Here is a 15,147-nt window from a genome sequence, read left to right on the forward strand (position 1 = left end):
TTGGGAAGCAGGGGGGAAATATAGCAATTGTTTTTCTACATTTTCTACAAATGAGAACCCTGAAAAGCGTTGCTTCCATCCGTATCCACCTCCCACCATGCTTCCACCACCATGGTTCACAGAAGCCATGGCGTGCTCAGGCTGAGGTGAAGTGGCATTTTTTTCCCCAATCACAGGGAGCGTGCCGCATATCAGCCCAGAAAGGCCAGAGCGTCTCCTACTACGTGTTTGCATGCCCCCTAGATGGCTTGTGGTAAACAGGACGTCTTGTGCATCCTTCTTGCCGGTTTGTGGAGTGTACGACCAAAAAGTCGTCTTCTCAACAGGTTCTTCCACCTGAGTGGACCGCTGCAGCTCCTGGAGGCTCCACGTTCCTCTGGCTGCTTCTCGAATCGATGCTCTCCTGAACTTCATGTACCAACTAGGTGACTCCTGAACTGAATGGCTGCATCGGGTCCTATTTGGAAGCATTAAGCGTAAAGGAGGAGGGGGGGGGTTGCTGATTACAGTAGCACACCACACTTTTCAGATTTTCAATCATTAAAAGTTCTGGAAATCGTGTCGTTTTTCTTCCCTTTCAAAGCTTTTTGTAAGGCACTGCATAATCACACAACAACTGTGTGCTTAAATTACAGTCTATTTCAATAAGACATGTACTGACGTGGTTGGATCACGGATTTTGTTTATGCACAGTTACCACAGAGCTTGCACATCCTGTAAGCCTGACTTGGGTGCAAACTCCTGCACCTTTGGGCCTGCTCGGATTGCTTTTTTACCTCGGGTCAGCTCTGCTTTCAGCTTTTACCTTCATAAAAATAAACATGCAAGAAAAAAAACTTTACTCTTCAAATATAAATTTATTCCATAAGCCTCCATACAAACATGTTTTGTTTTTTTTTTTCAACAAAAATAAACTGTTAAAAGTGGCGAATCATTAAAGGTGCACAGTTATGGCTATGAACCAGAGAGTCCACAGGTAAAGCTGCGTGATGATTGGCTATAAAGCAACGAATGGGAATCCTGGACACTAAAGAATACAGTGGTAAAAAGCTACTGGTCGTCTCTCACTCGGCATCAGTCTCCAGCACCTGAGTTTTATGGGGGGGGGGGGGGGGGGTACAAACACTTTCAGAACTTGGGCTGGGATCATCTAGATCCACACAAATGTGCAAAGATTCACTGCAAGGGATCATTTAATTTTTACGGTTTCCCCTAAATGATGATAAGGCTGTAAGTGGGTCTCATGCAATTTCATCACAGTAACTCAGTGAGTGGTGCTTTGAGGTAAATCACAGAGAGGAAATGGGAATTTAGGCCATTTTGGAGGATGTTTGTGTCATTTTAACTTGCCAGTGCAAATTAGGGTATCGAATATGTTTTGTTTTTTTTTCTCAAACCTTGAGAGCTTCCCCCGCTAAAGCGCTTGAGAATTGAAGCAAGTGTTACTCCAGATATCAGAGACTTTTCTCTCGTGAAAACAAACTTTCCACCCCCCCTGTGCGCCTTCGCTGGCGGAGTGACACCACCGCGCTGCGGCTCACAGCTCCTCGCCGGCTCCCGCAACCCCCCCAGCACACTTCCTGTCAAACATCTCCGTCACCCATGAGTTCCAGATCCCCCCTTCTATCAATTCACAAAGCGCTCCTCTTTAAGGTCATGCGTGGCATTCAGATGGTTGGCCAGCTCCTGCATCACAGCGCCTTTGCCGATCTGGTCGTTCCTCCGCTTCTCCATGATCACGTCCTCCAGGCACTGAAACTCCAAGACGTGGCTCTTCTTCTCGGAGAAGAGCAGTTTTAGCTTGTACGGCTGCTTCCCGATCCGTATCTCCCCTCCGATTTTGAACTCCCGCCGGCCAAAGCGGCACCACGCCGCGAAGCACTCCGAGTTCCTCCAGCACAAGTCTCTGTCTCTGGTGCCGACGTGGTCCATGGCGTTGCGCACGATCACCTCCGGCGGGAGCGCACGGTGCCTGTACAGGCCGTTCACTATCCGGCCCTTCCTGCCCTGGCTCACGTCGGTCAGAAAGTTGTTCTGGATCTCGGCTCGGTGCAGGTGAACCACCTGGAAGTCCCCGACGTAGACGGCCCAGTGCGGGTACTGGCCGGTGGCCACGAACTCCAGCAGGTCCCCCGGCCTGCACTTGGCCAGGAGGCTCTCCGCGGAGAGGGACGGGGATCCGGAGCTCCTCTCGTAGACGCACTCGTCTCGGTAGTAGATGGCGCACTCCAGCTCGTCCTCCGGGTCGAAGGGCTTCTCCTCGTGGTTCACCGGCCGGCTGTCCGGCGGGAAGTGGTCCAGATTGTCGTCCTGGTCCTGGTCGTCGTCATCGTTGGAGAAAATGTAGGAGACGCCGATCCGCGTCCCGTCGCCATCTGGGTCGAAGCCGTTCGGGTCCGACGTTGGCACCTCCGCGTAATTGATGTGCGTCAGCTTCTCCACCTGGTTCCCCATAAAGACGGCGGAGGGGTCGGACAGCACGCGCGCACGCAGACAGGATCCACCTGTTCTCCGCGCTCACACCTCGGGGAGGAGACGGAAGGAGGCGCAGAGTCCGAATTAAATCCGGAGCTGTGGAGAGGAGCGCCAGTGGTCCATGTCCAGCTCCAGCCTGTGCTCCCCCAAATGATCGCCAACTGTTGAGATCTGTGAGGAGAGAGGGGGGAAAGAAAAAGAAAAAGTTGGCAGCTTGTAGGGGACATTAAAGGCCGGGTTTAACTCCAGCTTACATTCCCAACAGGTGTGACCTGAATCACCTGTTGGCTCACATTTCCTGCTGGTAAACTGTAGGAGGCTACGGCGTATTCTGACGCATTCCAGCCAAATAAACGCTGCTTATGACCTGCATTGGTGCTGTAATGCCAGCCACTCCAGATGAACTCCTCTCCGGTCACCTACAGCTCACCCACCTGTAGTTCGGCGGCTCTCTGACTCGCTTCCGTGCTCACATGGGGGAAGCTTCGCGCCGCGGTTCCTGTCCTTCCTGTGCGGCGGCGGGTTGCTCCGTGTGCTTTGCTCGGCTGCACAGACACAGGCTGCCTGTTGTATGGAGCCAGCCCAGTGTTTGTTGCAGCGCAACTCGCTCAGGATCCAGAGACTGCTGGGAGGAGGTGTCATTTAAAGCGACAGTCAGCCTCACTTAGACGACATTCTGCCTGCTGGGAACGTTCTCGCCGGCACTTTTTTTTAGTTCCTTTTATGTATCTTTTTTTTTGATTTTTTTTTTTTGTTCAGTGAGTGCATGTAGATTATTCTGGTGACATTCTAGCTGATCACGGGTATAGATCATGGGGGAAATGCTTGAACAGAAGACACTTTGCGCAGAAGGGGAGATGAAAATAGAGGAGAGATTTTACCTAAAATAGCACAGATAAATCTAACTTAGCTGAAACTGAAAAGAAGAGAAAGTTGGGGGAAAGTTCCAAAAAAGAAAAGAAATTAAGATAAATACTTTAATGATTATTTATATATATATATATATATATATATATATATATATATATATATATATATATATATATATATATATATAAACAGCTGAAAAAACAAAAATTACCAGTATTCCATACAGGTGCACCTCTCTAAATATTAAAATTGCACACAGTTATATGTATGTTTCCAGAATGCATACCTTTTTAACCTGGAACTAAGGGGACCTTGCTCCACAGTCGTCTCCAGGCGGCAGGATTCCTGGAGCTTGGAGCTTTTCCTTCCACTCAACTTTCCATTGACATGCTCATTGACATGCTGAGCCCTTTCAGCAACGACCTTAGGTGGCTTGCGCTCCTTGTAAAGGCTGTCAGCTCAGCGGTCGTCCACATACTCGTGTAGGCTGGAGTCACAACCTCTCTGTATCAAAAATCCTTTCTGTTGGTGTCTTTGGGGTTTTATTAGCTGTAAGCCTAAATTAAAAGTTAACACAATTGATCACTGGAAATATACCACTGTGTGTAATGGACCTATACAACTTTCACTTTATGAATTGTTGAGATAAATTAACTTTTCTATGGTTGACTTGCACTTCTGACGACACAGCCTGAAGTTTTCAGCTTAATTGAGAAACACACTGCTAAGGCTGCACAGTGGGTAGCGCTGCTGTTGCCTTGCAGCAAGAAGGTTCTGGGTTCAAGTCCACCCTGGGTCTTTCTGCATGGAGTTTACATGTTCTCCCTGTGCATGCGTGGGTTCTCTCCGGGTCCTCCGGCTTCCTCCCACAGTCCAAAAACATGACTGTGAGGTTAATTGGCCTCTCTAAATTCTCCTTAGGTCTGAATGGTTGTTTGTCCTGTTTGTCTCTGTGTTGTCCTGAGATAGACTGGTGACCTGTCCAGGATGTACCTGCCTCTCACCCATTGACAGCTGGAGATAGGCACCAGCACCCCCAGCAGGGATATGCATGTTGGAAAATGGATGGATGGACTGCTAAGGCCTCTGCTGCTTAGACAACCTTTTGCCGTCTTATTACCATCCTATCAGCGCAGGGGAAATTTCCATCCATCTTATCCTTGCTGGATGACGATCTGTCATCCAGGGTGATGCAGCGGCACAAAGGAGAGACAACTAACTTTACACACATGCACCCTCGCGCCTAAGAGCGATCTGAGGTGAGCAATTAGCCTCACGTGGAAGTCTGAACTGTGGGAGGAAGCCAGGGTACCCGGGGAGAACCCCTGCTTGCGTGGGGAGGGCATGCAAACTCCATGCAGACTGGTTTTTAACAACTCCACAGTGATGAAATCAAATAAATTTCTGAGGTGGCCTTCAGCGTTGTTGGAATTATTACATTTCTGGATACAAGCTTGTTGTAACTGTTGAGCTTTTTTGGTTTTCCCGTCGTCTTTTTCACACCAGCTCCAGTAAAGCTCCTGTAGCACTTCAGCTATCAATCTGCTATAAAACAAACTATATACATTGTATTCACTTTAGAGAAGATTTTTTTTAGGCAGCCCAATAACATAAATAGTGCCAGCAACAGTTAGGGTCAGTCCTGGTAAAGATGTGTTAAAAGTGTTAAATTCATCTTTGATTCTATCATCCATCATTCACACCTGCTCATCTGTCCAGCTTTCACTCAGCGGGAGGTGGGGCATGACCTACCATGAACTATCAGTTTAGAGTAACCAGCTAACCTGGGATGCTGGAGCAGCCAGAAAGAACCCATGTGTGAGCAGAAGATGCAGAAAGACCACCAGGCCTGGAGTCAAATCCAGGACCTTTTTGCTGCAAGGCAACAGAGCTAACGGCATCCTTATTTTCTCCCCACGTTCAGTTAAGCTCACAGTGAAAAATTGTTGAAAAATCCAACCTTTAATTTGAGCACATTTAATTAGAGAATTCAGCACATGTTTACATCAGTGAAGGTTGAACAGAAATGGCCTTTTTTTTTTTGTCCCCCCCTATCATCAGTCCCTGCAACCGGCTGGCATTTAGATAGCATCTGATGGGTGTGTCATGTCATAATTATACCCAAAAGGCAAGTCAGGAATTTCATATGTTCCCACAAATATTAAGATTTATCAACTTTAAAAAGTTATGTAAAAAAAAAAAAACATAACATGTCAGACCTACCAATAATTTCCCCCAATGAATAAAATGGTTCTTGGAATAAAAAGTTTGTGTTTTCAGCGTGAATTTATGCAGGCGCAATAAAGGTTGAATCTTTCTTTTCGCACATCTTTGCCAAAGGTGCCATTAAATGCAACCTGGCACCGTCACCAAATCACGTCGACGTGCACATGAATCCACGTCGCATTTTTTATTTTATTTCTTTATGATGTGGTGAAACTCTTAGGAGCTGACCGAGCAGGACCCTTGGGTCGGATCAGAACTATGCGTCTTATCCAGGCCTCAGTCAGCGCTCCTGTGCCCAGACTTGGCGCAGATATGTTCACTTCCAGGACAAGCCTACCATCCAGGCTTAGCTACGGTTGCAGCCATTTTCAGCCCAGAGAGCTTTTAAAAAAGGGGATAAGAGTGAGATCCAGGTAAAACACAGCCTCTACCAGCAGCCTGGAGCATTTGGTTCATTTCTTTATGATATGTGGGAAATATTATCCTTCTAAAACGGGCCACAGACGCACCGCAGTCGACTCTGTGAACGTTTAACACCGATAGGAGTTTGCATTCTCCACAGTGAACGATTTCCAAATTACCCCTAAATGAAAATTAAACGAATGAGTCGACATCAGCCGGAGCTTTTATTCCTGGTTAATTTCTCCACTGGCAAAAAAAAAAAAAAAGAAACATAAATAAATAATAACAAACAACAAAACGCTCCCACTGCCGTGTGACACGCGCCTCGCATGGAGCTATTAGAGATGTTTAAGGAGGCCTGATGCGAGGGTATTAAGACGATTAGCTTCACCTAGTTTCATCTGAAGGCTGCCTTTGTTTGTTTCTCTGTGGAACAATGGCTCCTCACAGCATGCAGGGAGAAATGTAATCACCTAAGAGCATTGGCCCACAGAGGTTACAGAACAGTTTGCTCATGGCACGTTCACGGTCCTGCTTCTTTTTTTGTTTTCCATCCCCAGGAGCTGTTCTTTCTGGAAGAATCAAGAACTTTCCCTTTAAAAAAAAGCAGGATTTTTATTCTGCAGCTGGAATGGCGCAGAGCGGGGATCCACAGAGAGAAAGGCAGAGAGGTTCTGGTTGTCACCACTGAGCTATATTATACACTGGAGTGCTGATTTTGCCGAAAAACTGAAGTCACTGGCCGCCATCTTGTTACTCCCTACTCTCACAGAATCCCATAGGATTTGGTTGCAACAACAAGCAGTTTTCTGGCTGTGTGAAAACGTTTCATAGGTTATTCTACAGTCAGTGGATGTACTAACACTATCAACTACTAGGAAATTAGGTGCTGAAATATTTTATATATTATTCATATTAAATATGTATATATGTATATATATAAGTATGTGTAAATGTATATATGTATATATGTATACACATATGTAAATATATGTTTTTGTATATTGTTATTTATATATTTATAAATGTTAAACATATATATTTAAATGAATAAAATGCAAAATATTTCAGCACATGACTTTCTCAGTACTTGATATTTTTAGAACATAACATAAAAGTATATGGCATTTGACATTTTAAAAGTCTTAAGCCCCCCCTGAACATGAGAAAATCCTCGTTATTCGATGCTGTAGCGCACATATTCCCTCATTACTGGGGGGAAATAGGGAGTACCAATATGGCGGCTGGTGGCTTCAAAGCTACTCGTTCAAACAGACGGTGATTAGCACTCCAGTGTATAATATAGCTCAGTGGTTGTCACTACCAGGTCCCACACATAGACATAATATAAGAGTAGACCCCGCATTGACTGTCGCTGCGCAGGAATTACGGGCGCCACCTTGGGGCGGTCGACTTGATACCTAATCCTGCTGATTCAAGCTGACACACTAATGATGCCTCAGCACTGTGCGGCTCATTTTTGTTTAAATCGAGGGACTATTTATGTCAGGGCTCGAGGGATAACTTTCACAAGCAAGATGAAAAGACATTGTTTATATTTTTGATCAGAATGTAAGTTTTCTATAGGAGATACAAAGTTGTTGTTAGACATTAGTGAATAAACAGCATATATATATATATATATATATATATATATATATATATGTATATATATATATATATATATATATATATATATATAGTGAACCCTCGCTATATTGCGGTTCACCTTTCACGGTCTCGCTCGCTGCTTCACGGATTTGCATTGATGAGCCGTTCATTACAGTTCTCATCAGGTGGCGTGTCGGTTTATACGAATCTTTTTGCCCAGAAGAAAAAATAGTGACAACTAGTGATAAAAATGTGTTCTTCTCCCGAAAAAAAACTCACCTGCACCGCGGGCTTTAGAAGAAAAAAACGCTACAGAGCGGAGTCACGGATGCAGCGCCTCAGTCAAAAGAGCAGTGAAATACACACGAGTCACTATTTGTCCTACTGTACTTTGTATTTTTTTATATTAATTTTTCATTTTATCCCGTTCTAATCCAATGACTTGGGTCGCGGTGGGCCGCGCAGATCTCCGCAATTTGAAGCCTTCAGTTCGTATTGATTAAAATTATTATTTTACAGCTTATTTGTAAATAATAATAAAAAAACGTTTATATAGTACTTTCATTTGTTAAATGCTTGGGCCGGTAAAAAGGTTTTGTTCTATGGTTTCAATATACTATAGTGTATTTCATTGTATATAATAATTGTAAAAAAATAAATAAAGGTTACTACTTTACAGATTTCGCCCATCACGGGTTCTTTTTGGGAAGTATATGTACATATGTACATGTACAAATGTGTTTGTTTATATAGCAATAAAAAAAATATGAAAAATGTGTGCGTGGCTGTGTTTTGAAACATACATACATCATGTCAGAATATTCTATTACTTTTAACCCCACCTAGATTATTTAAACGCATTGGACCATTTGTTATAATAGCTATAGTTTTAAAGTTTTAAGCAAAACAAATGTGAAAATTAGTTCAACATTAAACGAGTTATAGTTGATTAAAATTGATTCTGCACCTGGTTAACACATTAGACTTAGCGGAGTTGTCGACCGCCCCAAGATGGCGCCCCTAAATCTCGTCAGCGCCTATAGGCGAGAGCGGTCGATGCGGGGTCTACTCTTTATATATGTCTATGGTCCCACAGCCACACCTGAGGCTGGGACTTCAGAACCCACGCTGAAGTTTGTTTTCTATGCTGACGCTGGGAAAACAGCGCCCCCTGATGGCTCGGATTTTGTACTGCGTCAGCTGGGCAAAAAGAATCCTTTCCACATTTAATCTGGTATCCTTTATTAAGAAAAAATACACAAAGCTTTCACAAAGAGCCAATAAAAACGGCACAACTTAAACCCCTGTTAGAAAAATGCCTGACAAATAATTATGTTTGAAAATAACATCTTTTTTTTTTCAAAATACCAACAATTTGGATCTCAAAGCAGGCGGATAGCAGGAGACCGGATCCACTCGTCCGCCACGCAGAACATCATCTCTTGTTGCTTTCTCGACTTTTGTTCTGGATGGCTCTCCTCAGAATCTGGTCAGGAACGAGGTCCGACTCTTTGACGTCCGTGTTTCCACAGCCCACCACAGGACAGCTGGAAGGCAGGCGCCACATGTTAATATGTACAAACAGCCAGAAGAAGAAGTTGTCGGCTGGTCAGCCCGAGATGTGCTTTGCAACATCTACTCCATAATGGTGCTAACCTTCCCCATATACAGGTGCATCCCTATAACTCTGGACATCATTAAAAAAAAACATTGGTGCACCTCAGTAACTTCATTCAAGAAGTGAAAGCTGATGTTGGGCCGCTTTGTCTTTATAAAGTCCAACGCCCGCCGTAAGCAACCGCAAAAGCAGCTCCTACCAAGTACCAACGTTTCTGTATTACATATAATTTTAGCGGTCATGTGTAAGTTTAAAATGTTCTGAGTTTTGGGTTCCGTTAGAATAAATCGTTATGCGCTTCATGAATATGTATGCGTTTGACTTTTCGAATCGAGTTACTGAGATATTTCATCTTTTCAAGGATATTCCTATTTACTGAGATGATCCTGCAGCACCTAGATTTATTTAGCATACATTTATTTATTCAGAACTGCTTTAAAAAAACCACAGCAGAAACTTAAGGAGTTTCTTTGACAGCCGGCTTTGGGATTTCATCAGCGCTCCTCGAGGACCAGCCGCATTTAGCTCGACTCCGACATCAAAGCGCTACAATAAGAGGAGCCGTGTTTTTAAGCAATTAAGGCAGCCGGGCTGCTGGGTCCCGTGCCAACCTGCCGAGTTGTTTAATCGCTGCCAAACCCGCGTCCTCGCAGGGAGAGCTTTCTTACCGGCACATCTTTTTCTGGCTGTGCCTTTTTCTTATCAGACTCAGGATGGCTTCTTCGTCGTAGTGGTGGCTGCACTTCTTATTCTTCATCGGGTTCACCATTGCCACCTGGGATACAAAAACACACAGCGGGTGCTTTGAATAACAAAACTTGCAAGAAAAAAAAAAAAAAAACATTCACCTCCTAAAACACTGTTTCTTTTTATGGGAGCCTCAAAAAGAAAGTAAAGAGCATTGAGGAGGGATCTACCTGTGTGAGTGGGCAGGTGAAATTGACTTGGCTCTGGGTGACAGCGATGTCCTCGTCCAGCTCCTCCATGTTCCCGGCTGACTCCTGGTTGGCTGCAGAAAACACAACAAATGTGCAGCTCGTTTCCAAGAGTCCAATCCGCCAACAAGATGGCAGGACTGGAGGACACAGAGGATGGAAGAAAAAAAAAAAAAAAGCGTGGCAGCATGGCAGCATTTCAAAGGCTGGACCTTTGCCATCAAAGGTTTGGTACAGAAATCCCCCCCTCTGTAGGTACAAAGATGCGTTTCAGGATATCTAAAGGAGTGTCCTTTACATATGACTGTAACACAGACCCCCCCCCCTTCTATCCTGAGTGGCCAGCAGTGATTGGATGGACAGTTATTGTCCTACAGCTGCTGGCGGACCAACAACAAGGATATCCGCTGCAAAACGCTGCTGTAAAAACCTCTCCTGATTTAGTGGCCTGAGCCATACTACTAATTATGATTTTACCAATTATCATGAACACCTAATAGGTAAGGCCTCCTGTTTGGCCACTTGACTCCCCCCCCCCCCCCCCAAAAATAAATTAAAGCATACTTAAATTCAGTTAGATGCTGTTCTTGAACCCTTTGGAGTAGATATAAAGCTTGCCGTCTTTGTAAAGGTAATACTTTATATTTTTTAACTGAGCAGACCTGTTGTACTGGAAACCAGTTCGTAGTTATTTAAGTTAGTACACAGAAATTATGTATTTATTTAAATGTTTTTTTTCTTTGTTCTGCAGACTGATACGCTTGGTTATTGGCTGGAAGACGGGGAAAAAAAGATCCAAAGGAAACAAGTCTTTTTATAAGGCAGGTTGAGATTTGAAGTCAGTAGCGTATAACATTACTATTCTGGGCCTGGTTTTCTGTGGGTACGCCTAGGCGTCCTCTCGGTTAACCAAACGTACCAAAACTGTGCCAAAATGGAGACCCCAACTTCAAAAGGCTAACTCCTGCTTCCTTCTACATAGACGTCAGTGAGGGCTCTAATGAAAGGTCATTTCCAGAGGAATCCTCTTCTATGCACAGATTTACTGTCAACATGACTGAAATACAGCAGGGAAAGGATAAGCGTCTGACACAGAAAAACAGCTTTTACGCAGCAAAATGATTCGCTTTACGCATGCCGCTGCAGTGATGCATTTAAGGGTAGAGTCGCCGATTTATCCGGACATGTCGGTAGGAAACTGCCAAGTCCCTGTCTGAATGACTGCGCATGCACAACACCATGCTACCTGCTCTTCCGCTCCTCAGGGAACCGCATGAAAAAAAACCCCTCCCAAATCCACTCTGGTCTTATTTCTTTCTACTGAGGCCTTCCTCTTCTTCTCGTGAACTAGTAAGACAGTTGGCTTCTTGCGACTGTCTGTCGTGTTCAAAGTCTACGGTGAGAGCAGCGGAGCTACAATGAACGGCTAACACCGAAGCTAACCGCTAAGCTAACCTGATACATAAACACTAGAAGTGCATCTGACTGATGTCGGGCCACTTTGGTAGTTTTTGGTAGTATCTCCTTAGATGTTTTCTCTGCTTGATGCTTCCCAATGATTTGCCCCTTATTGAACAGACTGACATCTTTTCCACAACCACAGGATGTGTCGTTGGACATGGTAGTTTGAGAAATGAGAAGCAACTCATTGCACCAGTTTGGGTTAAATAACTTGTTGCCAGCTGAAGCATAATCACCCATGCAGTAATTATCCAATGGGAGGTGCGTACCCATTTGCTTAGTTAACTCCAGGTGGCGACTATTCTTATTTTTTGGCCAGGCAGTTTAAATAAGTGTGCCGCACGTTTAACATTTATATTTGTTCCAATCCGCCCAAAGCCAAACCTTGCGGGAGAGAGTTCTTGACGCTCTCCTTGAAGGCCGCCACTTTCTGGTGATTGTGCAGGTCAGCGTCGGAGAGCTGAGCGATCCTCTCAGCGAGCTGCTCCTTCACTCGGGCCGACAGGCCGAATATGGCGTCTGGCTGCTGTGGGGTGACCTGCAGAAGGCAACGCATCCCAGTCAGCTTAGCTGGACTCCTGGTCAGGTTCAATCATGTCTCTTAGCTTCCAAAATGATTCATTCGACATGAAAGAGCCTCAAGTGAGCCAAATGACACATTATGATTCACCTCGGCTGTGGCTTGCTTTACAACATCGAAGAAGTAGTTTATCTCCCTCTCCAGCTTTGCAAAGTCCAGAACCAGGGCCTCCAATTCGCTGATGCCAGGGTTCATCTCTTCATCTTCAAGAAAAGAAAATAATAATTATTAAGCTGCTTTATATGAATACATTAATGCTGTGTGAGGATAATTACACAAAGATCAAGCAACTTCAATCCCTGGATGCATTCAGTAGAATGTTGGCTGGAAGTATTGTAGTGTGTTTGTGTTATAACACGGGGAGGTAGTCAAAGCTACGCTGAACGACATCACGGTACAGAACGCAGGGCTCCAACACAGTTTCCCCTTCATAACGCCAGACCTTTCCAGTCTAACATGTGAGATCTCAAGGATTTCTGATATCCAAGCAGAACTGTTTAGGCGTGTCAAACTCATTTCTATATGGGGCCACTTTGGCGTCATAGTCTTTAAAAGGGCCGGTCGCACGTGTATAGACGATACGTTTCATTTCATGATTTCATTCCAGTTCACAGAGAAGTATAAAAAAAATGCACAGTAACATAAAAGTAGCAACCTTAGGCCCAATTTATACAGTTTATCTGCAAAAAAAAGTTGATATTGGGGTGAGTTACACTAACAGAAGGCACAGTTTTAGCCACTTTATACACTTTAAAAGGATATATGCTTCTACTTTATGACATTATATGCCTTTTTTTTGCTCTTGAGGGCCAGATAATTTACCTTGACGGGCCAGATTCGGCCCGCGGGCCTTGGGTTTGACACCTGTGGTTTAAAGTGATCTTCAGGAACTTCTATAGCATTAAAAGCTCCAAAGCTGAGCGCAACACTCATCCCCTGGTCCACACCACGTCATGTTCATTTAACTATATGAGCATGCACATGGCCATGAGTTATTAGTCTCAAATGCCATAACCTGACTCTCGCCAGGTGGATGAAGTTCCGCCGAGCTCCACTCGGCTCCACACGGCTCCACACATCCATCTGGACTCGCTGCCATTGGGAGAGATTTCAATACCACGTAAAATGGACGAGCCAATCAGGATGACCGTGCGGGATTTTTGCAGATGTGACCTATCAGAGAAGCGACTGTTTGGATTCAATGGCGGCTCGCAGCGAGGAAGCAAGGGTGACCAGACGTCCCTGAATGGTTTGGATGTACCCGGCAAAAGCTGTCCCCCGAAATGTCCCTGATTTCAGTGTATCACGATGGAGACTTTTGTTAGTGGAAACGATGGTTTTGGTGCTTCGATGTGAGTGGTTGAAGTAGTCAGTGAAGATGACGGACAAGTGGTTTATCCAATCATATACGAGGATTTTTGATAAGGCCCCTTCTTCTGAAATACATCTCCAATGGAGCGATGCCAGACGGATGTGTGGAGCTCTGCGGAATGAAATCCATCTGGAGAGAGTCAGGTTACATATGTCATGCACAGATATTCATTTTGAATTCAGTTTCTATCTCAACATGTTCAGGTAAGATCTGGAACCAGCGCTTGAGTCAACGTGACAACAGTTTCACCGTATTTTTGTTTTTAACTCCTCAGCTCTTAAACTCGTTTTGTTGTGATAACAGCTGCTTTCATTATCTCGAGATAATGAAATCCCAAGCCTGGTTTTGCTGCAGCAAGTGTCATCGGGGCAATAATGAGATTTTAAACTCAGAATGTCAAGGAAATAAGAGATTTTTTTCCTAATGACAACAGATCCATTATCCCTTTTTCTCAGGTTGATGAGACCAACCACCTGGTTTTCTTATCATAACAATTTATTTTATCATTTAAAAAATGTCAAAGCTCAGATTCTTGACATAATCTTGAGATAATCTGTTATGGTCATTTTAAATCAGAAAGCATGGCTGTGAAAACATCTATCACTCTTACATCTTACATCCATCACAATAAAGATTGTGTTTGTCAAAATACTGAGATGTCCATATTATTCAAGAAAACAAATTACAATCCCATGGAAACTAATCACAGAAAACAGATTCATTGTCCAAATCCATACACCTACTTCGTCACACGTCCCTAAATATTGAATAGCTGGAGCTGATTTCTCTACCGTGTTTTCCAGGCTACAGACGTTTGGGTTTGAGATCATTTGGATCCGATGCACAAGCCAAGGCAGAAACCTGCATGATTGTTTGGAGGGGCGATATGAGGACTTTGGTTTTTGTAAAAAGCAGTGTATTTAATTGGAAAGAAAGACTTTAAAAAAAATCCCTACTGATAAGAAATCTATATGTGGTACAAGAGTAAACAAGCAACAACAACAAAAATGCCCCAGAACTGGTCACAGACAGAGATTTGCGCTATTTACCCTGAACTTCCGCCAGGTCCATGGCAACGTCTGTCACGATGTCCATTCCTGTCCCGATCTCCGTCAGACATGACTTCAGGCTGGACAGGATCCCGTCCACAGCTGTCAGGGACATCCTTGTCTTTGCTCACAACAGAGACAACTTCAGGGAAGGCTAGCCTAAATTACTAACATCCGCGGCTAGCTGCTCCCGCTGTAGCTAACGTCCAATCACCGAGCTCGCTCGTTGACGTTAGAAGCAGCGAGCGTCTGATTTGATTGGTTCTTCTTCTCCTTCTGACGGTCTGGGGCGGTTGGCAGAGCAACTGTAAAGCTGCATTACCGCCACGAGCTGGACTGGATATTAGACAGGAAATAAAAAAATAAATAAAAAAAACGACATTCTTTCAAATGGATTTGTGTTTTTAACTATATTAACTCCAACAGATTTCCAACTCTGTGGTTAGCCTTTAGTTAATTCAGTTCTTGCTTGTCTCCTTTCAGGTTCTCGTGCTGCATTCCATATCGTGCTGTGCAGATTTAGGCAAAATGACATGGACACATAACCC

At 44.2% G+C, this 15,147-nt stretch overlaps 2 protein-coding genes across 3 annotated transcripts; both read right to left on the bottom strand.

Moving 5' to 3' along the window:
• Positions 1-890: 890 nt before the first annotated feature.
• On the bottom strand, positions 891-3,119 carry lratd2b (LRAT domain containing 2b). Of its 2 annotated transcripts, none has more exons than XM_012864648.3 (2): positions 2,910-3,119; positions 891-2,646 (listed from the first exon to the last, which is right to left on the bottom strand). In XM_012864648.3, exon 2 carries the CDS (start codon positions 2,452-2,454, stop codon positions 1,627-1,629), a length of 828 nt encoding a protein of 275 aa, XP_012720102.2. In that variant the 5' UTR covers positions 2,455-2,646; positions 2,910-3,119; the 3' UTR covers positions 891-1,626. The 2 variants fall into 2 exon arrangements, with proteins under 2 accessions (XP_012720102.2, XP_012720103.2); XM_012864649.3 differs by lacking the exon at positions 2,910-3,119 and adding an exon at positions 2,757-2,894.
• A 5,686-nt stretch (positions 3,120-8,805) lies between these two features.
• Positions 8,806-14,806, bottom strand: nsmce2 (NSE2 (MMS21) homolog, SMC5-SMC6 complex SUMO ligase). The gene is made up of 6 exons (XM_012864651.3): positions 14,600-14,806; positions 12,269-12,381; positions 11,983-12,136; positions 10,120-10,211; positions 9,871-9,977; positions 8,806-9,131 (listed from the first exon to the last, which is right to left on the bottom strand). Exons 1-6 carry the CDS (start codon positions 14,712-14,714, stop codon positions 9,020-9,022), a joined length of 693 nt encoding a protein of 230 aa, XP_012720105.2. The 5' UTR covers positions 14,715-14,806; the 3' UTR covers positions 8,806-9,019.
• Between the last annotated feature and the right edge of the window lie 341 nt (positions 14,807-15,147).

This window comes from Fundulus heteroclitus, chromosome 3 (genome assembly GCF_011125445.2).
Source record: "Fundulus heteroclitus isolate FHET01 chromosome 3, MU-UCD_Fhet_4.1, whole genome shotgun sequence".
NCBI classification, from domain to species: Eukaryota; Metazoa; Chordata; class Actinopteri; order Cyprinodontiformes; family Fundulidae; genus Fundulus; species Fundulus heteroclitus.